This window comes from Dendrobates tinctorius, unplaced genomic scaffold (assembly GCF_039654945.1).
Source record: "Dendrobates tinctorius isolate UK_male_01 unplaced genomic scaffold, ASM3965494v1 ptg000263l, whole genome shotgun sequence".
In the NCBI taxonomy this organism is placed as follows: domain Eukaryota; kingdom Metazoa; phylum Chordata; class Amphibia; order Anura; family Dendrobatidae; genus Dendrobates; species Dendrobates tinctorius.
In genome coordinates, this window is record NW_027361930.1 from 7,155,457 (window position 1) to 7,180,229 (window position 24,773).

Sequence of the window (24,773 nt, forward strand, 5' to 3'; positions counted from 1 at the left end):
ATATCTGGATACTCCACCTTCAGGTGGGTCAGACTCTCTCGGGTCAGGTACTGATGGTCGCGGTTTTACTGCGGCATGTTCTGTACCCTAAGTGTGAGTTGCACCACAGGAGTTTTTGCCAGAAGCTATCTTTACTGCCGGTGTAGTCCGCCTATCTTTAATGTTTGGCAAATAGTAGTTTATAAGTTCTAGCCTGCTTTAGGGGACTTCGAGCAACAAAACTACCATACGCTCCTTATCTGTCGAAACTTACCTATTCCTTCTTACAGACGCCGAGTAACGCCTTCAGCAGCTCAGACATGGGTCTTCTGACCGTGACCGGGAAAAAGTATCCCACCTCACAGGAGTGGGATCTAACTCTACGCAAGCATCGACCGGGGTAAAAAGCTGTTCCAGTCCTGGATCCAAGAATGAGTCTGGTGATAACGCGTTTCTTCCTTCGGCTAGTATTGTATCTTTTCACTGTTATCCTCAGGCGCGTTTTGTCTTAGACTTAGGCTAGCAGGTCTACACACCGTAATCCCCTCCCTGCTCCAGAGGGTCCAGGATGGTTTCGGTCGTTTACATCGTCATACAAAATTGACCTGCCTTTCGTCAGCCTAGTTGTCTTCTGGTGTCTATTTGATCTACCTAGAGCCAACTTTTCTTACAGTTATCATCCTCCATGTTTTGCTTGAACTTTCCTTACTCGACTAATCACTTTTCTAAGTCCAACTACACTATTTTTGTCCATATCCACACTCATCCCGGGGTGCTGGATTTATCTCCCTTTGCATCTCAGTCATCCAGTAGTCTCCGTTCTACCTCCTTAGTGGAGCAATCAGTTGTCTCTTTATTGCCATCCTGAGCCTACATCGCGGCGATGAGATCCAGATTATCCCCTGGTTCTATTCAGTACGTTTTCAGTGTTTGGCTCTTTCGCAGGTTCTCAGTGGCCTGTTCTCAGGCCTCGTCATTTTCTCACAGAACGGCCTTCAGCCGTTTCCAAGCAAGAGGGCACCTTAGTATATCTCTACTTCTGCGACTACGAACCCTACGGTTCCAAGTCTCCCACTACTACGGTCCTTCCTGTCCCAGAAGTGCATCCCTCAGAGATTCCACGGCAGATTCACACAGTAGTTGGCAAGGTCAACCTTGAAACCATCCGCCGCTTTATAGTGTCCTGTCTTAGTCTCCACTCGTGTTGCAAAGTTCTATAGACACGTGGCCTAGCTTGCTCATCAGAGCATTCTTGCTGGGGACCAGTCAGAAGATTTGATCGTCCTCACTGTCCAAAAAATTCCACTTGCATGGAAACATGGGTTTTCGCCTCATCGTTCCCTTCTAGGGGTTCATTTGGCTTTCGATCTCACGAGCGAAATTATTTCCAAACAAGTCCCTCACCAGCTTCCCGTTTCTTCCGGGTAGCTCCAATCGCTTACTTATTGGGGAGGTCACCGGAAGGACGAGCGCTTTCCTTCCTCAGGCTGAACCTCGTCGTACTTCAGCGCTTTTTCCTCAGCGTGCCTTTTTGGGATCTAGGATGGAGACCATCCTTTTTCTCAGGTGGAAATTTTTCGTCGTTCAGCATTTGCCTCCTGCGAATCGCATGATTTTTCCATGAAGCTCTTATCCAGGTCCTGATTTCTTCAGGGCTTTGGAGATATCTGCTTTTGCAACGTACGGGTTCATTTTCCTTTTCAGTTGGTAGCCTTCCCTTTCAGGCTCTCCACCCCTCCTAGGGCGCCTCAGACTCTATAGCAGCTGTGGTACACTTCCTGTAGGTCAAGGGTCCACTCTACATCTCTCTAAATTCTCTCTCTTTCATCCGCCTCGAATTTTCCCTTCGTGGCGTGCTCTCATCAGGCTACCTGGCCACAGCAACGGTACTTATCAAGCTCGGGCTTGAGGTATAGAGGTCCTCTGGCCTTCAGGTCAGCGTCTGCTCGCGGATTCTGGTCGACATTAGTAGGGTTGCCGGCCCAGGAGGGACTGCGTTCTTTTCAGTACGACGCACACTGCCCGGGCAGTGCGTGTCCTCCTGGCGGTACTTTTTGGGCCTTCGTCTGGCTCCTCTGCAGTACGGTCATTGGTCCTCCACAGGTCCATAAGGTTTCTCACAACCCATGCCTAGCTTCGGCAAGTGCCGGTCGGGGTAAAGAAGACCTCGCAGGTGACCTTGCAGGTGACGAGGGTGACTCCCTCGTCCTGATGGGGTTATTTGCTGTTCCCTCCCCTTGAGGACTGCTTTGGGACGTCCCATGGTTTCTGTGTCCCCCAATAAGGCGATAGAGAAAACAGGATTTTTTGTTGCTTACCGTAAAATCTGTTTCTCTGAGCCTTCATTGGGGGACACAGCACCCTCCCAAGTTGAACAGCACCGTTTACTGTATGATATTGTTACAGTATGGATTTGTGTTTTCTGTTTTTATCTCGTTACAGATTGCTTCTCCTACTGCTTTCTCACTGAGCATCCTACTTCCTGTCGGTGGGGTGTACACTGCGGAGGAGGAGCTAACTTTTTTATTTGCATAGTGTCAGCCTCCTAGTGGCAGCAGCATACACCCATGGTTTCTGTGTCCCCCAATGAAGGCTCAGATAAACAGATTTTACGGTAAGCAACAAAAAATCCTGTTTTTTCTGTATGCAATGGAGACGATTTGAAAGCTTTGCTTACATGTAATTATAACGACATTTGAATATAATAAAAAATTCTTTGGTTTAAAAAAAGAAATGACGTCTTCCTTCTTACTACTTCTGCAGCTCCTGCGCAGGCGTACTTTCTCTGCCCTGTTGAGGGCAGAGTAAAGTACTGCAGTGCACAGGCGCTGGACCTCTTTGACCTTTCCCGGTGCCTGCGCACTGCAGTAATTTACTCTGCCCTCAACAGGGCAGAGAAAGTACTCCTGCGCAGGAGCCGCGGCAGAAGTAAGAAGGAGGACGTCATCGCTAGAAGATGTGAGGCGCAGGACCGCGACACCTGCCCCCCCGGTGAGTATAATCTAACTTGTTTTTCTTATCTTACAGGTTACATCGGGGGCTTATCTACAGCATTACAGAATGCTGTAGATAAGCCCCTGATGGCTGTGGCTGCATCTTATAGTCCAAAAATGGGGCGACAGATTCCCTTTAATCAGTTATGTTTATCTCTTTGAGCTCTCCGTCCTGAATTGCCTCAGCTGTTCTGTGTTGGGCATTCCTCTCCGGTATATATGTTCCCTTCTTGCAATAGGAAATTACTGTTAATAGTTACATCTTCTTTTTATTTTTTTTTCTTTTGGTGAGAGTTCTCAATTGGCAGTCTGGTGTTTACAGGAGATATGTGTGGATTTTGTATTGTGTGCTCGAATTCCTCCTTCCCATTTGGCTTACTCCTACACTTCCCTTGATTTTCACTCTGTTGTTCTGTGAGTGTGTTTTATGATTGTCGTTTTCTTTTATTCCTGTCGGTTTCCCCGGTCTGTCAGCTTTTGTGTTATCCTGAGCACTTCTGTCCCATACCTTCCTGGGTGGGGGAGGAAACAGATCATCATGCAGATGGGAGCATAACAATGTACGGGACCCCATCATCTTCACCATCAGGGGTAATCTGGTGAACCGGGATAGCTTAGGGTCCTCTTAGCTTGAGGGACAGGGAAGGAGCCCATTGCTCCAGGATATCCAGCTACAGAATAGACTGAGGCTTTTTCATTTTGAATCTGTTTTTTGTTTTGTTTTTTGTTTTTTTGTTTTTTTATTGGAGCGTGGTCAAGGTGACCTGGATAAATGAATGAACCTTGGTATCAGATGCATAGATGCCCACCTACCTTTTGGTATAATAGCCCTTTTGCCATATTTATGGTTTGTGCTGATTGTTTTTACTCATCTGTATCGCTTCATTTTTACTTCTCAATTTTATGTTTTTAGAAAGCGGCCTTTAAGGATGCCAACGTTTGCCTCTTTGTCTTTGACTGCATATTTTTTAATGGCGTTAGTTTAATGGACAGGTAAGTGTGAAATAATAAGAATTAGATGATCAGTCTTTTATTTTTAATGTATCACTCTGTAGTGATCCTCTGTTCTTATTACAGACCCCTTATTGAGCGACGAAAGTTTATGCGAGACAACATGATCGAGATCCCTAACCATATCCTTTTCTCTGAGATGAAGCATGTTACAGTGAGTGCATTGACTGGGTATTCAGCATGTCCTAAAGTGGCCATATACTGTACTTTAGAACTACTGTGCTGGTAGAACAATTGATCATTTTATTATATGATTTTGTTGAAGCATTGTTCCATTGGCCTTTTTTGTCTATAGTGTATGGCCACCACTTTTATTGTTTTTGCCTGTTACACTTTTAACTAATGTTTTTATTTCTAGAAAGCGGGAGATCTTGCAGATATGATCACAAGAGTCATCCGGGAAGGTTTAGAAGGCCTTGTCCTTAAAGACTTGAAGGTGTCTAATTTTTTTTTCTGAAAGTTCTAATAGTGATTACACAATTCGTTCTTGGCAGTGTTAAGAGAACGTTCTCTCAATGTACAGCTTTTTGTATATTAAGATGTGAATGCATCCGCTCGGCATCAGATCTGCTAGAAGAAAGATCATCTTGAACTAAATCTTAATCTTTGATATTTTGTCATTCTCTGTTGTAGTCAATCTATGAGCCCGGAAAGCGCCATTGGCTAAAAGTGAAGAAGGATTATCTGAATGAAGGCGCCATGGCAGATACTGCTGATCTTGCAGTGTTAGGAGCATTCTACGGAAAGGGAGCAAATGGTCAGTGTACCTGTCAACCATTATTTTTTTTTTTTTTTTCCCATCTTTAAACTACTGAAATTAAGTTTCCCATTTCACACATATATGCTTCTTGTTTTTCATTATAGGTGGCCTAATGTCCATATTTCTCATGGGATGCTATGACCCTGAAACTCGTAAGTGGTGCACAGTAACAAAGTGTTCAAGCGGCTATGATGATGCCACCCTTGCACGCTTACAAAAGGAACTGGACATGGTGAAGATTAGCAAGGTTAGCTATTCCTGATTTTGGAGTAAAGTGAATATGAAGTCAAGCTGGATTTGTTACCAGGGCAAAGTGCTGAGGTTTTACTCTTTTTCTTATTCCCAACGCTTCCCTGAGTACTCAGTGTTTGTTTGTTTTTTTTATCCTCCATACAGTTCGAGATGTAGGCTTTTTTATTTAGTGCTAATTTCATGGTCATCATCAAGGGGGCTAATGTTTTAATTTTTAATGGTGTAGTAAAATTTACAGTTAATAATTCGGTCCATGTACAATAAATTTTTTTTTTTTTTTTTTTCTTTTTGGAGCAGTGCTCTGATCTTACACTTTACTTCATTTGTAGGATGCAACGAAAATTCCATCTTGGCTGAAGATCAACAAGAGCTATTACCCAGATTTCATTATACGAGAGCCAGAGGTAAAGTCTATTAAGTCTACGATGTTCTAGTCGATAAGCCTAGCAAGAATGTCTTTGACTAATATTGGAAGGAATACAATTGCTCATCTTACTAATCCAGGCTTCCAGTATATGTGCTGCCATAGTCTCCTACCAGTCCAAGATATGCACGCTTGGTCCAGCCATAGTAAGCCACTCAGCTATCCATATGCCCACTCCACAATATGACAATTTGGGTGATCTGTTAGATTTCAAACTTGGAAATTAATTTGCAAAATGAAATGTCATGATTTTGCAATTCTCAGCCATAACTCAGACTTAAAAGTAGGTAATAAATGTATACAAAGTAGGGGAATTCTTATGTAAAGTGCATTGAGCAAGGGGATGGCAATAAACATAATGTATTTTTGTGATGTAATGATTACTATAATAATTGTACAGTTCATGTAATGATCTGTGTAATTGTTGCATGTCAAGGATGGACTAATATCAGCTGAATGTATTTAAAAAAAAAAAAAAAAAAAAAATTCATGCATACTGAAAGTCATTAATAAGAAACAAGGCAGGTTATAAAACTGAAAGTTTTCCTTATACCCATTTTAATAGAAAGCTCCTATCTGGGAAATCACTGGAGCAGAGTTTTCCAAGGCAGAGGCTCACACAGCTGGTGGCATATCCATTCGTTTTCCACGCTGCACCCGCTTCAGAGACGACAAGGACTGGAAGTCTTCCACTACACTGCAGCAACTTAAGGTTGGCTCAGAGTGAAAACTTGAAAGGCTGGATTTATATTTGTAGTTTTGGTCAGGATTATGTTTTTGTTTACTAAACACTTCAATATCTTTCAAACGGGCGAATGTTTTTTGTGCGCGAGTCGTGAATTTCTTTTGTTTTTTTTTTTTTTTTCTGCTCGCGGGACAAGTTGTGATTTTGAATATCACCATTCACTTAAGTGTACTGAAAATCAGGAAATCAAATTGGATTGAAATGGTGTTAAAGAGAAAAAAGGTTCGTCATTAAAAAACACAAAATTCTGCCGGTAAAAATTTTTTGAAAAGTCTCAACATTTTTTGGCGCAATGCAAGGCTGTGCTAAAATGTAACAACTTGCCATTCTCAGGCCCCTTTTCACACAGCTCTGACAAAGTGGGCAGAGCTGGGACGGGGCGTTACAACCCCGTATTGTCAAATTTATGACAAGCGGTGGTGTCTGCCTCGCCACTGTACCCAACTGGTTTAAGACTTGTTGAGGTGTGTGCCAATTTTCAGATGCTAGTGTACCTCCTTTTAATGAATCAGGGGCATCTGACTCCAGCATGCCCCTTCATAAAGACTGGCATGAAAGCTGCCGGTGTTAATGAATCTGGCCCAAGTGTTAATGTAACCTATGTGTTCTACCATGGATCTTTAGAACAATATAGAAGTATAAAAGTATTTTCTTTAAAAAGAAGATATCATAAAATGCATAAAATGACCTATTGACTAAAACAGGTTTCTCTATCGCTTCATTGGGGGAGACAAGAAACTGTTTCCTGTGTCCCCCCAATGAAGGCAGACTCCGAGAGACTTTGCGGTGAGTACCCAAAATCTTCATTTTTGTTACATGTATTTTTTTTTTTCTTACATGGCAGTGTCTTATTAAAAAATAAAAAAATTGGAATTTCCACACTGGCCATTTTGAGGGGTGTACATGACGGAACATACCCAAAAGTGACACCATTCTAAAAATTGGACCCCGCAAGGTGCTCAAAACCACATTCAAGAAGTTTATTAACCCTTTATGTGCTTCACAGGAACTGAAGCAATGTGGAAGGAAAAAATTAACATTTAACTTTTTTTTTTGCAAAAAATTTATTTTAGAACCAATGTTTTTTTTATTTTCACAAGTGTTAAAAGAAAATGAACCACAAAATATGTTGTGCAATTTCTCCTGAATACGTCGATACCCCATATGTGGGGGTAAACCGCTTTTTGGCCGCACGGCAGAGCTCGCAAGGGAAGGAGAGCTGTTTGACTTTTTCAACGCAGAATTGGTTGAAATTGAGATCGGACGCCATGTTGCGTATGGAGAGCCCCTGATGTGCCTAAACAATGGAAACCCCCAACAAGTGACCCCATTTTGAAAACTAGACCCCCTTAAGGAAGTTATCTAGATGTATGGTGAGCACTTTGAATCTACAAGTGCTTCACAGAAGTTTATAATGTAGAGCCGTGAAAATAAAAAATAATTTTTTTTTCAACAAAAATGATCGTTTTGCCCCCCAATTTTTTTTTTTTACAAGGGTAACAGGAGAAATTAGACCACGAAAGTTGTTGTGCAATTTGTCCTGAGTACACCCATACCCCATATGTGAGGGTAAACCACATTTTGTGCGCACGGCAGAGCTCAGAAGGGAAGGAGCACAGTTTGACTTTTTCAGTGCAGAATTGACTGGAATTGAGATTGGACGCCATGTCGCATTTGGAGAGCCCCTGATGTACTTAAACAGTGAAGAACCCCCACAAGTGACACCATTTTGGAAACTAAACCCCTTAAGGAACTTATCTAGATGTGTGGTGAGCACTTTGAACCCCCAAGGGCTTCACAGAAGTTTATAACGAAGAGCAATGAAAATAAAAAAATAATTTTTTTTCCTCAAAAATGAGTTTTTGCATGCTATTTTTTATTTTCACAAGGCTAACAGGAGAAATTGGACCACAAAAGTTGTTGTGCAATTTGTCCTGAGTATGCTGATAACCCATATGTGGGGGGGGGAACCACTGTTTGGGCTCATGGGAGAGCTCAGAAGGGAAGGACCGCCATTTTGGAATGCAGACTTTTGATGGAATGTTCTGCGGGCGTCATGTTGCGTTTGCAGAGCCCCTGATGTGCCTAAACAGTAGAAACCCCCCACAAGTGACCCCATTGTGGAACCTAGACCCCCCCCCAAGGAGCTTATCTAGATGTGTGGTGAGCACTTTGAACCCCCAAGTTCTTCACAGACGCTTATAACGCAGAGCCGTATAACGCAGAGCCGTGAAACTAAATCTTTTTTTTTTTTTTTTTTTTTTCTTTTGCCCCCAATTTTTTTATTTTCCCAAGGGTAACAGGAGAGATTAGACCCTCAAAGTTGGTGTGCAATTTGTCCTGAGTATGCTGATGCCCCATATGTTGGAGTAAACCACTGTTTGGGCACACGTCTGGGCTCGGAAGGGAGGGAGCACCATTTGACTTTTTGAACGCAAAATTGGCTGGAATAAATGGTGGCGCCATGCCGCATTTGGAGACCCCCTGATGTGCCTAAATAGTGGAAACCCCTCAATTTTAGCTCCAACCCCAATTCCAACCTGAATGCACTTTGTAGCACATATATTGCATAGCACAAGTCTGCCAAGACTTTAGTCTGCAGTGTGTATCCTAGAAGTGTGTAAAGTGTGAGATGATATGAATATATGAATTAATCCAGAATTGAACCAGAAGGGAACAGAAGGTAACTGGAAAGAGTCACTGTAAACAATGTTTGTTTGTTTCCACTCTGACCCCTACAATCCTTCACTTTCTGATAACCCCACTAATCCCTACACCAAGCAAGGAACTGTTCATCTCTTCTTCAATCCTTACAATCCATCTCACCTCTTGCTCAGATCTGTTTCTCAACATACAATCCTCTGTCTTCAAACACAGCCCCCTCATGCCCTCTCCTGCTCCTACCTGCTAACACTCTCTCTGCTCCTCCTCACTGCCGGCGATATCTCTCCAAATCCTAGTCCTCCTCACCACATTCCCACAGTCATTTCTACCTCCCATCCACGCCCAATGACAACTTTCCGTAACCACTCCAACCTTATACACTATCGCTCGGCCCCAGCTTCCCCAGTTCCACTAACAGGAGCTCTGTGGAACGCTTGCTCTGTCTGCAACAAACTTTCCTTCATCAATGATCTTTTTATTACTAACAAACTTTCCTTCCTCGCCATCACCGAAACCTGGCTCACCCACTCTGATACAGCCTCTCCTGCTGCACTCTCGTATGGTGGATTCCACCTTTCCCACACCCCCTGCCCAAGCAGCAAGCATGGTGGAGGAGTTGGTTTTCTCCTGTCAGATAACTGCACCTTAACCCCAGTCCCACTGCCACCCTCTGTTACCCTCCCTTCCTTCGAGGTGCACTCTGTGCGCATCTACTCCCCCTCCAACCTCCAACTAGCTGTCATTTACTGCCCCCCAGGGCCAGCCACCACCTTCTTTGACCACTTCACCACCTGGCTACTTCATTTCCTTTCCACTAATATCCCCACTATCATCCTGGGCGACTTCAACATCCCCATTGACACTTCCCTCTCAGCTGCCACTAAACGTCTATCTCTCCCTTCCTCCTTCGGCCTCACTCAATGGTCTTCTGCAGCGACTCACAAAGATGGCCACACACTAGACCACCTCTTCACCCGCCTCTGCTCCCAATCTAGCTTCTCTAACTCACCTCTTCCTCTCTCTGAACACAACCTACTTACATTTTCTTCCCTCTCCTCCTTAGGTCCACAATCCCCACCTCAAAAACTTGCCCACCCTTGCAGAAATCTTCAACACCTCGATCTACACTCATTGTCTGAATCCCTGCTCCCTCTTACAGACATAAGTTCCCTACACAATGCGGATGCCGCTGCCGCTCTATATAACTCCACAATAGCTGTAGCTTTGGAATCAGTTGCCCCTCTCAAACATACCAAAGCTCGCAAAATCAACACAGCCCTGGCAACCAGTCTGACCAAAGAACTGAGGCAGGCTTCCAGGGCTGCTGAGCGGAGATGGAAAAGATCCCACTCCAATTAGGACTTTATCGCATTCAAACAGTCCCCTACTACTTTCAAGGACACACTCTCTGCAGCAAAACAAAACTTCTTCTCCTCTCTCATATCCTCCCTGTCTCACAACCCTAAACAGTTATTCAACACCTTCAATTCTCTCCTCCATCCCCCACCACCTCCTCCCTCCCCACTCATCTCAGCTGAAGACTTTGCCTCTTTTTTCAAGGAGAAGATTGATAACATCAGAGACAGTCTTGGTCAACAACTCCCAGTGCCCTTCCTTTTAACTGCCCTGCCCTCCTCCTCCAAAACCAACTTCTTCACCATTACAGAAGATCGACTCTTCACTCTACTGTCAAGATCACATCTCACTACCTGTGCACTTGACCCGATCCCATCCCACTTCATCCCAAACCTCTCCACAGTCTTCATCCCAACCGTAACCCACCTCTTCAACCTATCACTAACAACTAGTATTTTCCCCTCAAGCTTTAAACATGCCTCAATCACACCTATCCTCAAAAAACCCTCTCTTGACCCATCCTCTGTATCTAGCTATTGCCCTATATCACTTCTCCCCTATGCCTCAAAACTACTGGAACAACACGTCCATCTTGAACTGTCCTCCCACCTCTCTTCCTGCTCCCTCCTTGACCGATTACAATCTGGCTTCCGGTCACACCACACCACTCCACTGAAACTGCCCTAACTAAGGTCACCAATTACCTACTAGCTGCCAAGGCCAAGAGACACTACTCTGTCCTCCTCCTCCTCCTCCTGGACCTGTCCTCTGCCTTTGACACTGGACCATTCCCTATTACTACAGACAATCTCATCTCTTGGTATCACAGACTTGGCCCTATCTTGGATTGCATCATACCTAACAGACTGGACATTCAGCGTCTCCCACTCGTACACCACCTCCTCACCGCGCCCCCTATCCTTCGGAGTCCCACAAGGTTCAGTCCTAGGTCCCCTGCTCTTCTCCATTTACACCTTTGGCCTCGGACAACTCATAGAATCTCACGGCTTACAGTATCACCACTATGCTGATGACACACAGATCTACATCTCTGGACCAGATATCACCTCCCTACTAAACAGAATCCCTCAATGTCTGTCTGGTATTTCATCCTTCTCCTCTAGATTTCTAAAATTTAATATAGACAAACCAGAATTAATCATCTTTCCCCCATCTCACATGACCCTCCCAACTGACCTATCCATTAACGTAAACGGCTGCCCACTCTCTCTGGTCCCACAAGCTCGCTGCCTCGGGGTTATCCTTGACACTGTTCTCTTTCATACCACATATCCAAGCCCTTTCCACTTCCTGCCGACTTCAACTCAAAAATATTTCACGGATTCGTACATTCCTCAACCAAGAATCTGCAAAAACCTTAGTCCATGCCCTCATCATCTCCCGCCTTGACTACTGCAACCTCCTGTTCTGTGGCCTCCCCTTTAACACTCTCGCACCCCTCCAATCTATTCTAAACTCTGCTGCCCGACTAATCCACCTGTCCCCCCACTATTCCCCGATCTCTCCCCTCTGTCAATCCCTGCACTGGCTCCCCATTACCCAAAGACTCCAGTTCAAACCCTAACCATGACATACAAAGCCATCCACAACCTGAATCCTCAATACATCTGTGACCTCGTCTCCCAATACTTGCACGAAACCTCTGATCCTCACAAGATCTCTTGTAGATTGTGATCCCTCGCGGGCAGGGTCCTCTCTTATTCTGTACCAGTCGTGACTTGTATTGTTTAAGATTACTGTACTTGTACGTATACCCCTCCTCACATGTAAAGCGCCATGGAATAAATTGCGCTATAATAACCCTAATTCTGACCCTAATGGAAAAATGAAAATGAATATATTTTCTTTTTCATTATATTTCCCTAACTAAAAGGGGGGTTATTTGCTATTTTTTTTTATTTTGATCACTGATGGGGTTTATCACAGTGATCAAAATGTACATTGAATGAATGGAATCTGACAGCCGGCAGATTTGGCGTGCGCACTGTGCATGCGCCCGCCATTTTCTTCCCGGACCAAGTTGGTGGCACCCACCGGAGGAGGCAGGAGGGCCCGAGGACCACCGGGGGGATCGGGGACCCTATTTCTCCTCTGATGTGCGATCACATCAGAGGAGAGAGAAAGTGAAAGCAAAATCGCTGCTTTTTTTTTGCGGTTGCCGTTATACGGTTAATAACGGCGATTGCAACATCGGGGTCGGTAAAATCCGACCCAAACAATGTTCTCTGGGGTCTCTGCTACCCCCAACAGCGAAGACCCTGGAGAAAATCCGACTCTAGGGGGCGCTATACACTTTTTCCACAGCGCTGTTAATTAAAGGCGTATCAGCGGTCGTTAAGGAGTTAAGTAGTTTTCTGATGGCTTCCCTTTTTAAACTGCTTATATGTTTTTGTTTTTTTTTTCTTGGCTGAGATATTGCTCAAGACATTACTTTTCGAGAGATGCCTTTGAGTTGCTGTGTAATGACAGTTGTGTTCCTCTGCCTTCTAGGAGCTTTACCGGGTCTCTAAGGAGAAATCTGATTTTCTTGTTACTGCCGCAACTTCTCAAGATGATGAAGGCTCATCTGAAAACGGTAGCCGTGAAAATGAAGGAAGTTCAAGGCCATCAACACCAAGTGGCTCACTGAAGGGTCCCAAAACGTCAACCTCAAAGTCACCCGGGAAAGACAAAAGGAGTAACAGTAAGATTTACCTACATTATAGATGCACCACTGCTTTTTGCAATGCCCCTCTGGCATCAGCTACTGACTTGGTCACCCCTCTCGTGCATGGCAGAGTGCAACAAATCAATAGACTTCGGAAACTGTCCAGGGTAGCGGAGCGGCATTGGAAGAAAACACATTCGCAAGATGACTTCACCGAATTCAAACAAGCAACACTTGCATTCAAATCAGCCCTCACCTCTGCTAAACAGGCCTACATTACATCCCTTGTATCTTCCTTATCCCAGAGCCCTAAACAGTTATTCAACACTTTTTTAACTCCCTCCACTGGCCCCTCCGCCCTTCCTAATCTCTGCTGAGGACTTTGCCTCACAGTTCAAAAATAAGATTCACCAAACAAGACAAGTCTTTATTGTTCGACCACCACAAGCCCTTAGTATACCAGACCAATTCCCTTACCTCTTTCTCCATCACTAAAGGAGAGCTTACTCGTCTTTTCTCTCCAAATCACACCTCACCAGTTGTGCACTTCACCCTATCCCATCTCCCCAACCTCACAACCACCCTTTTATCCCATCCTCTAACCCATCAATTTATTTACATATTTACAGCCAAAGCTAACAGACAATTCTCTATACTTCTCCTTCTTGACCTGTACTCTGCCTTCTACACAGTTGATCCCTGCCTCCTACTGCTGATCCTTTCTTTGGTGTCAAAGACCTTGCCCTATCCTGGATCTCCTCCTACCTTACCAAGCATACATCTATTGTCTCCTAATCCCACACTTCCTCCTCATCCTGCCCTCCCTTTGTTGGAGTCCCTTAAGGCACTGTCTTAAGACCCCTACTCTTAATCCATACCCTTGGCCTGGGATAACTCATAAAGTCCTATGGCTTCCAGTACCATCTGTACATTGATGACTCAGATCTACCTCTGTGGCCCAGACATCACCTCTCTGCTGTACAGAATCCCAGAATGTCTTATCAGCCATATCCTCCTACTCCTCTTGCTTCCTGAAGCTCACTGTGGACAAATCTGAACTCATTATCTTTCCTCCATCTCAGGCATCTTCCCTTCCTGATCTATCTATCACAATAAATAACATCACACTTTCCCCTGTCCCAGAAATCCACTGCCTTGGAGTAACCATTGACTCTGCCTTGTCCTTCAAATAGCACATCCAAGCTATCGCCACTTCCTGTCGCCTCCAGTTCACACATATTTCTAGAATCCGTCCTTTCCTCAACCCTCAATCTACTAAAATTATTGTTCATGCCCTCATCAACTCCTGCCTTGACTACTGCAACATCCTCCTCTGTGGCCTACCTTCTAACATTCTCGTACCCCTCCAGTCCGCCCTTAAGGCCTGGGTCACACTTGCAACTGCAGTGTGGGAAACTTGCACGAGTCTCTCGCATCAATACCCGGCACTGCTACCGGCACTTGGGACCGGAGTGTGGGGCTGCATGTATTTCTGTGCAGCTGAACGGTCCGAACCGTCGGCGGCTGGGTCAGGTATTGATACGAGAGACTCGAGCAAGATTCTCACATTGCATTCGCAAGTGTGACCCCGGCCTTACTCTGCTGCCCGACTAATTATCTCGCTACTCCCCTGCTCTCCTCCCCTCCCCCTTTGCAAATCCATTCATTGTCTCCCAATTCCCCATCGTATCCAAAGCCGTCCATAATCTGTCTCCGAACTAATCTCCTGGTATATTCCCTCATGTAATCCCTGGTCCTCCCAAGACCTCGTTCTCTCCACACTTATTCGCTCCTCACCCAATGGCCTCAAAGACTTCTGACGAGTATCCCCTAGTCTCTGGAATTCTGTCCGCCACCACATTCGGATACTTCAGACGGAACCTGAAAATCCATCTCTTTAATAAAGCTCACAACCACTGCATCACCCCCCGACCTGACTCCATTCCCATCATCCTGTAGAATGTAAGCTTGCAAGGGCAAGGTGCTCTTCCCTCTGTACCAGGCAATCATTGTTAGTTTATTTACTGTAAGTGATATTGGTATTTTGTATGTAACCTCTCATGTTTATATAAATAAAAATAGGATATCCTTTATGAAGATGTAAGCTGTGGTTGTGGTGTAAATGTTCTAATTTTCATTTTATTGTGTTAAGGTGCTAAGCCTCAACAGGCAAAGAAAAGTGAAGACCCACCTAAGGCACAGAAGAGGAAACCTGTGTCTCTTGTCCCATCTGAGAGTAAAAAGGTGAGCAGTTATTCCAGATTTCTGTAACTGTATAGTTTTAGCAGGATATATCTACATCTTGAATTGTCCTTCATTTTGAAAGATTGTCATGTCTCTAATGTTTGCCTTTCCGGCACAGTGGTTGGACTTTAAAGTGTTTTTCCCACGAACAAATTACATTTTAATCAGTAGATTTTAGAATAATAAGTCCCACAATTGGATGTGTTACACAAAAAAAGGGCGTGGAGAGCAGTGATTATTCATTTCTGTTTAACAGCGGACACCGGTTTTAGCTGCAGCAGCCGGCTCCTGCCTCCTGTGACCTGCTGCTCTGCTGCTGTCACTCCCCCTCAGTCTCGTGGGACCCTCACTCGAGTATAAGCCGAGGAAGGCTTTTTCAGCATAAAAAATGTGCTGAAAAGTTCAGCTTATAAATGTATATACAGTAATTGGTTATGGAGCTTGCTACATATTACATTTGATTCTACAGAAAAATTCCCAAATTTAAATTAATTTAAAAAAAAAGCCCCCTTGACACACAAGTGCTCAAATGCACTATAAATGCACATTACAAAAAATGTTCTTTAACTTGTACAAAGGGAGCATAACAAGACCCTTATAGGCTACTCCTGCTTCTCGCCTACACAGTTATTACACAATAATTGATTGGACTCTGACAAAAAACCAGTACGCTAGTTCCTCTGTTCTATGGTAGATAGGTCTTATGTACCTAATCAGACCACAGTATAGGTTTTTTTTCTGAATTATATCTAATGGGGTGGCCATCCACCCCTTTTATCTGGCATCTTAAAGAAGACCTGTCACCAGGTCAAACGTGGCTCCCCTGAGCAGTGGGAATAAACTAAAGACCTTTAAAAAAGGTAAAGACCTTAAAAAATAGCACTAAATAATTGCAGATTTAAAAAAATATTCTGATTACCCAGGGGAACAGCAGGAATGAAACAAAGATCAAAAACTGACCTGGTGATATGTCCTCCTTAATGATTAACTTCTGAACAATTCTACCATGAGGCGTCAGACTTGTAGAAGCGCTGTCTACATACTGTCACCATTATACAGTTACATATAGTAATCCCAGATGGATATGGGTAACATAAGCAGTAGCTTTAGGGTACCGTTACACCTAGTGATGCACCAGTGATCCCGACCAGCGATATGACGCGGTCAGGATCGCTGGTGCCTCGCTAGGTGGTCGCTAGTGAGCTGCCACACAGGCAGATCTCGCCAGCGACATCGCTGGGGACGGGGGTCACTACTTACCTGTCAGACGCGGCGATCCTGCGTCCTCCCGCCCGGCTCCACATAAATGATCCAGGAGCTTCTCGCGCGATCAGCGATAACCAGCGTCGGAGGTAAGTATCACATGCAGCGATATCGCTAGCAATATCGCTGCTACGTCACAAAATCGGTGACTTTACAGTGATATTGCTAGCGATATCGCAGTGTGTAACGGGCGCTTTAGAGAAAAGATTGTTTATCAATTCTCATAAGAGAAATAAGTGCTAGACTAATTTAGAAGACAAGGTAAATAGCTGGCAGTGGCACACCAGAGGTGCCCCTCCTTTTTTTTTTTTTTTTTTTTTTTTTTTTTTTTTTTTTTTTTGTTTGTATGAAGCTACAAAGGACACTAAATGCCAGTTGGAAGCTATTCTTTTCCAATCACCCGTGACAGCACCAACGAGAGAGGGGATCCGCCCTTCAAGGACAGGGAACCTTTAAGATAAAAAGGGTGGCTCCTCTCTCCGCATCAGTGGTTTCCTGTCCTTGTATGGCGGCATCACAGATGAAGAAAGAGTTTCCAAGCCTGGGCCAATCAGCGGCGGCAGGGCGCTGTCTCTTTCTCTGTCTCCCAGCCGTGTATCAATGGCACGGTGGCTAACAACACCCCTGTTTATTCTACCACCCTGGGAACTCTCATCAGAGCTGAGGTGGAAAACTCAATAGGCGTCCAGTCCCATTCAGGGGAGACATCAAGGAGTGATCGGGCCGAAGTATCTCCTTCACCATCAATGTCATCTGGCGAGGGAGTTCTGCGGGATACTTCGGATTCTTCCTCATCAGAAAGTGGCTCGGGTTACTGCTTCCCCCTGGAGGAGGTGGACAATTTAGAAAAGGCAGTAAGGTCCAAAATGGGAGTTAGCAGAGTAGTGGACAACCCCTTTAAAGTGAAGGAGGAGTTTGCTTTTGGAGGCATTCACAGAAACTGCATGACTTTCTTATCCATAACCAATGCATGACCTGCTCTCACTCTAGATCGCTATACCATCTCCAAAGTCCGAATTTTATTCGAGTTTGCACGTTTTTGTTTGTTCTTCTTTTTGGCAAATTCTTGTTACATTCCCATTGTCTTGCATGCAATCTGCCCAGGTTACTTATCTGTGCTGTAGGGCAGGGTTCCCCAACTCCAGTCCTCAAGGCACACCAACAGGTCATGTTTTCAGGATTTCCTTTGTATTGCACAGGTGATGTACTTATCACCTGAGCAATACTAAGGAAATCGTGAAAACATGACCTGTTGGTGGGCCTTGAGGACTGGAGTTGGGGAACCCTGCTGTAGGGGCTGTTGATTGAGTGGCACCTTACATCATACCTGGTGCACCTGCCCAATGTTATCCTCCTTCTTGCCAGATATTACTGCCCTAATTGATGATGTCCCACACTACAATCCCATATCACCATGTCTTTTGGGTGATGAATCTTTAAATATACAATTTTTTTTTTCTCTTAAATGGCTCCGTACATCCTACCTGTTGCCAGAATCCTCCTAGCATCTCGACAAATAGTCGTCAGAGTTTCACATATACCGTAACTATCAGAGATGTTGCCATTGACACTCTTTTAATCCCATGGTCACCATGGTGTTCCCCCATTCATTTTCCTGACAATACCTTCATTGTAATCTTGTCTTAACAGTCCCTAGTTCATCCCATATAATTCTAATGTTTTATTTAAGTCTTACATTTTTTTTCTTTTTTGTATTTTTTACTTTATTAATACTTTGCACTTAATGACTGTGTATTATTTTCTTTTTTTTTTTTTCTTTATTATAATTTAAAGTTTGAGTTTGTTGCAAAAAAAAAAAAAATTCCATGCTCCCCTTCACTGGTGGTTTTGCTGCAGCAGCCATACGTTTCTCCCTTGTTGGATGCTGCTCTGCTACCGCTGTCCTGTTCTATTCGCCTAAACAGGACATCTCATGGCCAAGTACATTAGTACTGTAGCGCTTTTCTACTGTTGTGTAAAATTGTATGCTTTTTATTACCATTTCTGTTTCATTATATTTCATTTATATATTTTGGATATGGAAAAGAAATGCAACTGATCTGGGAATAAAACTATGACCATGATTCCAATAACTGGTAAAGGATCTTATGATCCGACAGTCCCTGCATGTGTCGCAGATACAGCCGCGAGGACATGCAGGTGCGGCAACTCGACCATAGTATTAGAGCAGGGTTCCCCAACTCCAGTCGTCAAGGCCCACCAACAGGTCATGTTTTCAGGATTTCCTTAGTATTGCTCAGGTGATAATTGCATCACCTGTACAATATAAGGGAAATCCTGAAAACCTGATCTGTTGGTGGGCCTTGACGACTGGAGTTGGGGAACCCTGTATTAGCGTATTCGGCACGGTCGCTCATCACTACTCTTGATTAAAAACCATGGCCACTGAAATAAATATGCATTGTTCAACTGTCCACCTATTTGTGGCCATTGCCCTTCTATGGCTGTGTCTGTTTTTTTTAAAAAACGTATTTGTATCCGCAGGCTAAAATAGTAAATTCTAACCAAAGCAATGGACACAATGTGGCGCAATCTACAACCACTTCTAAAGTAAGTATCAGTCAGTCTTCTACTCATGAAAGTGAACATGTGGAAGACTATAGGAAAGGAAATGGTGGATTAAAACCAATAAATGAACAAAATTTCCAGTAAATTTGTCTCAAAGTGGACTGCCAGTGTATGTGAAATATTATTTAGCAAAAAGTAGCCATTTAAAACTTAACCTTTTAATTGATCATTAAAAAGGTCTCAAGAACCTGAACTAAGCAGTGTGACAAACACAGAAATTGATGCATAGGCACCTGAGTTGCAAAAAAGTAATAAATTGGGAGTTGTAGCATGCACCATATACCAACTATCATGACTTATTGACACCCAATAAAGCAAAAGTCAGAGGTTAAACCTGGTGTATCTATATAAATTTAGGACCTGCTACATCATATGGGGATGCAGAAATGGGAACAACCTCACCGGACTTGTATATCGATGTCCAAAAGTGTTCCTCCAGGGCTCCTTTACCAGGGAAATTTTGGAAGGACTGGTAGATACAGTAATAGCAGCCCTGTTCCAGTCACCCAGGATCTTAAACTTTTGCCCAAATATATAACCAATAACTCAAGTTCTTCATTGACTGCTATTGGCATGTTTCTTAGTATGTATGTATTTGCACCGTCTAGTTCAGAGATTGCTAATTCTATTCCTTTTGTACAGAATTCTCACTCATAAAATGGTATTTTTTTTTTATTTAGACTCTTCTAGATATTTTCACTGGCGTGAAGCTTTTTCTCCCATCGTCCCTGGAGGAGTTTCCGAAACTGCGCCGGTACTTCCTTGCTTATGATGGTGATCTTGTCCCAGAATTTGATATTCCTTCAGCTACACATGTGATGGGTGATGTTTCCGAATGTGCTGACGATGCAAAGCGTGTCACACCGCGCTGGATATGGGAATGTGTCCGACGTCGTAGACTTGTGGCGCCATGCTAATGAATGCTCATTCGCCAAGATGACCCTTTTGGGCATTTTTACACCCTGATGTTTACAGACCATGTTAAAGTAGTACTCCTGATAACCAGTCTGAGACTTAGTGTACTGAATGCACCCGGTGATGAGAGTGCCATCTTCTCTAGAAAATAAGGTTTCCTTGCACCTTCATAACTACAATTTTGCAGTGTGCTCAGATCTGGAACTTCTCCTTCGAGATCCACAGCATTATGTACCCAAATTGTCTTGGGTAAGAACATCCCGTCTGGCTACAGCACCATTCTTCAGAGTATAAATGTGTGTGGCATTTTCCCCAGTAATGTAGCTTTATATTGAGTTCCCCAAAAACACATTTATTTTTCGGTGTAAATAGATGAGTGGGAACACTATTGCTTTTATATAATCATGTGTCTGGAAGTGAATGTTCTGAACACGGGGAAAAGGCACTAAGTAAACTTTTAATGTGGTTGCGTTGGCACACTGTTCCTACAACGTGGGGTGCCTAAACTGAATAAGCCACCTGAACACTCTGCTGTTCTGGACACTGGAGTAGACATCTGTTTTATATGTGCCATTTTACTAGCTGTACAGGTAACGCCTACAGAGTGATGTGGTGTGGTAGAGCATATATAAATGGATGTATTAAAGACCAACGATTTTCAGATGCATGTCTCCTTCACTGACAAAAGCGCCATCACCGTTGAAACAGGCCGCACCATGGCCTTACCCATCCCCGCCTGCTGTCACTGCTATCTGCATCCTCAGGTGGAGGAGGGGGCTGCGGCACATCTTCCACCACACAGCGCGTGAGACAGCAGACTCGATGACTTAATTTCATTGCACTTCTGATGAGACTCGGTGCACCAGGGGAGCGAAGAGAGTGAGGTGAGTGTTTTGGGTTTTTTTTTGGGGGGAGGGGGGGGTGCATGGGATATTGGTATGTATATAACAGGCTATGTGGGGTGCTCACATTGTAGATAGGGGGATGTCAGCATACGTCTGCTCAATATTAAGTTCTATAATTAATATATTTCTTTTGCCCACAATTAATTTCACCCTATTGGTTTGGTCCTCCCTCCATAAGTTACTGTGTCTCATATGGCTCCTTACGAAAATTAATTGACCACTCCTGGTCAGACAGTATTCCTCAACCTGTGGTACATGCTTTGGAACTGGCAAGAGAAAAAAACCTTTTAATATGCTATTAGCAGCGCTTCTGGTTACATAGTCTGTTGTCATGCAGAGACTTCGTTGTAGCTTAGAAACTCTATCTACTGGGATCTGGCTTTGCAATTTGCGCAATCAAGCCAATGCCACTACTTGGACATAAGAAAAAAAAAAACATACCGTACTTGCCTTCCTGACCAGTGTTGTCAGGTCTGTACCTACCTATGCGTGACATTGCGGCACATGAGGGTGGCCGCCTACCAGACGTAGACTTCACTGTACTGAACAGTCCTCTCTGGTGAAGGCTGCTGCTCATCAGCCACCACAGAGGTCACCTGATACTCTCATCATAATCATCATCCTCTGTTTTTCTGTTACTGGCTTGTTGTAAGATGTTGTATACAAAGTAGACTCAAACATTCCCATCGTGCTTGCTGGGATCGCCTGATGAACTTGTGTGTACAAGGGTCAACTGCCTTGACTTGCTTGATTATTTATTCCTCTCTCCCCATTACAACTTGCTCACTCAGACAAGTGTGCATGGGGATTGTCTGGGAAGAGAAGGCTTTATTGCGTGCGGCAGTTGTTTGTTCAGCTGGGGAGGTTGATCATGCTTTCTGCTTACAAGATAATCGCTTCAGTTTCCCGTGTCTGTAGGAGTACACTCCTTGGTAGGACACAGAATCGTTGGTTATTTGGCTAGCTGTTGCATGGAATAGCCACCACTAGAGGGAGCTTCGTACATACTGTTTAACATTGGCCAGTGTAACATACAGTGTATTAAATGGCCAAGTAAATGAGCGCTGTTATTAAGTCGAAACATTTACGAGGTCCAACAGCTTGGGAATGAAAAGTTACTAGCATGACCAGCGAGTGTTGGCAGGTAAACTTTGCCTATCCACCCTTCCATCAGTTTCTATAGAGGTGACGTGTTCCCTAAAGTAATAAAAACCTGGTTCACTATTTGTGAGTGTTGTGGATAATTCTGGGTTTCTTATATACCTGGAGAACACTACTTGGTGAATACTGTACAATTTGGTGGGGAAGAAATGGAGCTGTTTTGTAGAGTTTGGTAGGTTATTACTTCTGAATTGTAATGTTAATGCTAGAGCATAGCTTTGTGAGAACACATTGGAAAAGGCCTTTAAAGAGACTTTTATCAGCACAGAGTGACTGCTCAAGCTAACATATACAGGTGCTTCTCACTAAATTAGGCTGGTTTCACATTAGCGCATTTTCAGCGCGCGCACGGCCGGGGGTAGCTCCGCCCCCGAGCCGGCTCTCTGCCCGGCGTGCCCACCCCTTGCTTGTAGCGCCGCCTACTAGCGGACAGCGGCGCCTGCGATCGGCGCACCCTATCTTTAGCATAGGGTGCGCAGATCGTGCGCAGGCCGTGCGCTAGTTGCGCTTTGACCTGCGCTGCGCACTTTTGACGGTGCGCCGTGCGCGCCAAAATCCGAAAAGTTTGATTTTGGCGCGATGAAAATGCGCTAATGTGAAACCAGCCTTAGAATATCATCAAAAAGTTAATTTATTTCAGTTCAGTACAAATAGTGAAACTCGTATATTATAGAGTCATTACAAACAGAGTGATCTATTTCTAGAGTTTATTTCTGCTAATGTTGATGATTATGGCTTACAGCCAATGAAAACCAAAAGTCATTATCTGTGTAAATTAGAGTAATAAACAAAATACACCTGTAAAGGCTTCCTAAACATTTAAAAAGGTCCCTTAGTCTGTTTCAGTAGGCTTCACAATCATGGGGAAGACTGCTGACTTCACAGATGTCCAGAAGGCAGTCACTGACACACTCCACAAGGAGGGTAAGGCTATGTGCACACGCTGCGGATTAGGCCTCTGTGGATCAGCAGCAGTTCTGCAGACAGTGTACAGTAGCATGTAAGTCTATGTGATTTACAATCTGCTGTGCACATGCTGCAGATTTTCAACTGCGGAAAAGCTGCGGTTTTGAATCCGAAGAAAGAATTAACATACCAAAAGAGAGGGTGCCCGGGTAAATTCAAAAAGATTTGGGAGCGGTGGAACTCCTCTCACCTCACTTTACTTTACAGGGCGGAGATATCGCACAGTAAACTGCTCATTATATAGAAGTCGGCTGCGGAATAGTTTTATGTTTTGGTAGATGTAGGTAGGTTTAGAAGCCAGGCAGGTTTTACTACTGGTGCATTAACACAATACTACTGTGATTTAATTGATATTATATCTGCTTTATTTACACACAATTGATGCACACATTATGTCTCACGTCTACATGCTATTTGAACATATATATTTTGTATCAAGCTTAACATCTTGTACTAAATGTGTGTACTGTACAACTGCTTATGGTTTAATAAACGAATGTAAAAAAAAAAGACATGTCAATTCTTTCTGTGGATTCCGCTGCGGTTTGCCACCTATTCCATTGTCCAGGTGTCAAACCGCTGGCCAATCCGCAGGGAAAACCGCAGGTCATTTTAGCTGCGGTTTTACCTGCGGATCCGCAGATACAAATCTGCGGGTGAATCCGCAGCGTGTGCACATAGCCTAAGCCACAAAAGGTCATTGCTAAAGAAGCTGGCTGTTCACGGAGTGCTATATCCAAGCATAGTAATAGAAAGTTGAGTGGTAGAAAAAGGTGCACAAGCAACCTGGATAACTGCAGCCTTGAAAGAATTGTTAAGAAAAGCTCATTCAGAAATTTCAGGGAGATTCACAAGGAGTGGACTGCTGCTGGAGTCATTGCTTCAAGAGCCACCACATACAGACGTATCCAGGACATGGGCTACACATGTCACATTCCTTGTGTCAAGCCACTCATGACCAACAGACCACGCCAGAAGCATCTTACCTGGGCCAAGGAGAAAAAGAACTGGACTGTTGCTCAGTGGTCCAAGGTGTTGCTTTCAGATGAAAGTAAATTTTGCATTTAATTTGGAAATCCAGGTCCCAGAGTCTGGAGGAAGAGTTTAGAGGCACACAATCCAAGCCGTTTGAGGTCTAGTGTGAAGTTTCCACAATCAGTGATGGTTTGGGGAGCCATGTCATCTGCTGGTATAGGTCCACTGTTTTATCAAGACTAAAGTCAGCGCAGCAGTCTACCAAGAAATTTTAGAGCTCTTCTTGCTTCCCTCTGCCGACAAGCTTTTCGGAGATGGAAATTTCATTCTCCAGCAGGACTTGGCACCTGTCCACACTGCCAAAAGTACCAATACCTGGTGTAAAAACAAAGGTATCACTGTGCTTGATTGGCCAACAAACTCTCCTGACCTTAACACCAAAGAGAATCTATGGAGTATTGTCAAGAGGAAGATGAGACACCAGACCCAACAATGCAGACGAGCTGAAAGCTGCTATTGAAGCAACCTGGGCTTCCATAACAACTCAGCAGTGCCAAAGGCTGATCGCCTCCATGCAATTCCAAATTGATGCAGTAATTGATGCCAAAGGAGCCCCGGCCAAGTACTGAGTGCATTTACTGAACATACATTTCAGTAGGCCAACATTTTGGATTTTGAAATAATTTTTCAAGCTGGGGTTATAAAGTATTCTTTTGGGTTTTCATTGGCTGTAAGCCATAATCATTAACCTAAATAAACACTTGAAATAGATCACTCTGTAATGACTCTATATAATATGAGTTTCACTTCTTTCATTGAAGAACTGAAATTCTGCTGCTCAGTGCTTCATGGCGGGGCCCATCATTTCTATACACCTTCCCACCTGCTTATTGTCCCTTTATC

General features: G+C 43.9%; 1 protein-coding gene across 1 annotated transcript in view; it reads left to right on the forward strand.

Moving 5' to 3' along the window:
* The window catches only part of LIG3 (DNA ligase 3), a 52,457-nt gene extending 31,931 nt beyond the window's left edge, over positions 1-20,526 (forward strand). Inside the window, exons 11-21 of the mRNA XM_073558937.1 lie at positions 3,886-3,965; positions 4,050-4,137; positions 4,342-4,419; positions 4,617-4,740; positions 4,848-4,990; positions 5,325-5,399; positions 5,985-6,131; positions 12,696-12,888; positions 15,005-15,096; positions 18,865-18,930; positions 19,629-20,526. Coding sequence (XP_073415038.1) covers positions 3,886-3,965; positions 4,050-4,137; positions 4,342-4,419; positions 4,617-4,740; positions 4,848-4,990; positions 5,325-5,399; positions 5,985-6,131; positions 12,696-12,888; positions 15,005-15,096; positions 18,865-18,930; positions 19,629-19,865 — 1,323 coding nt within the window. The 3' untranslated portion in view covers positions 19,866-20,526. The remainder of the gene's footprint in view (positions 1-3,885; positions 3,966-4,049; positions 4,138-4,341; positions 4,420-4,616; positions 4,741-4,847; positions 4,991-5,324; positions 5,400-5,984; positions 6,132-12,695; positions 12,889-15,004; positions 15,097-18,864; positions 18,931-19,628) is intronic.
* The last annotated feature ends 4,247 nt before the right edge of the window (positions 20,527-24,773 follow it).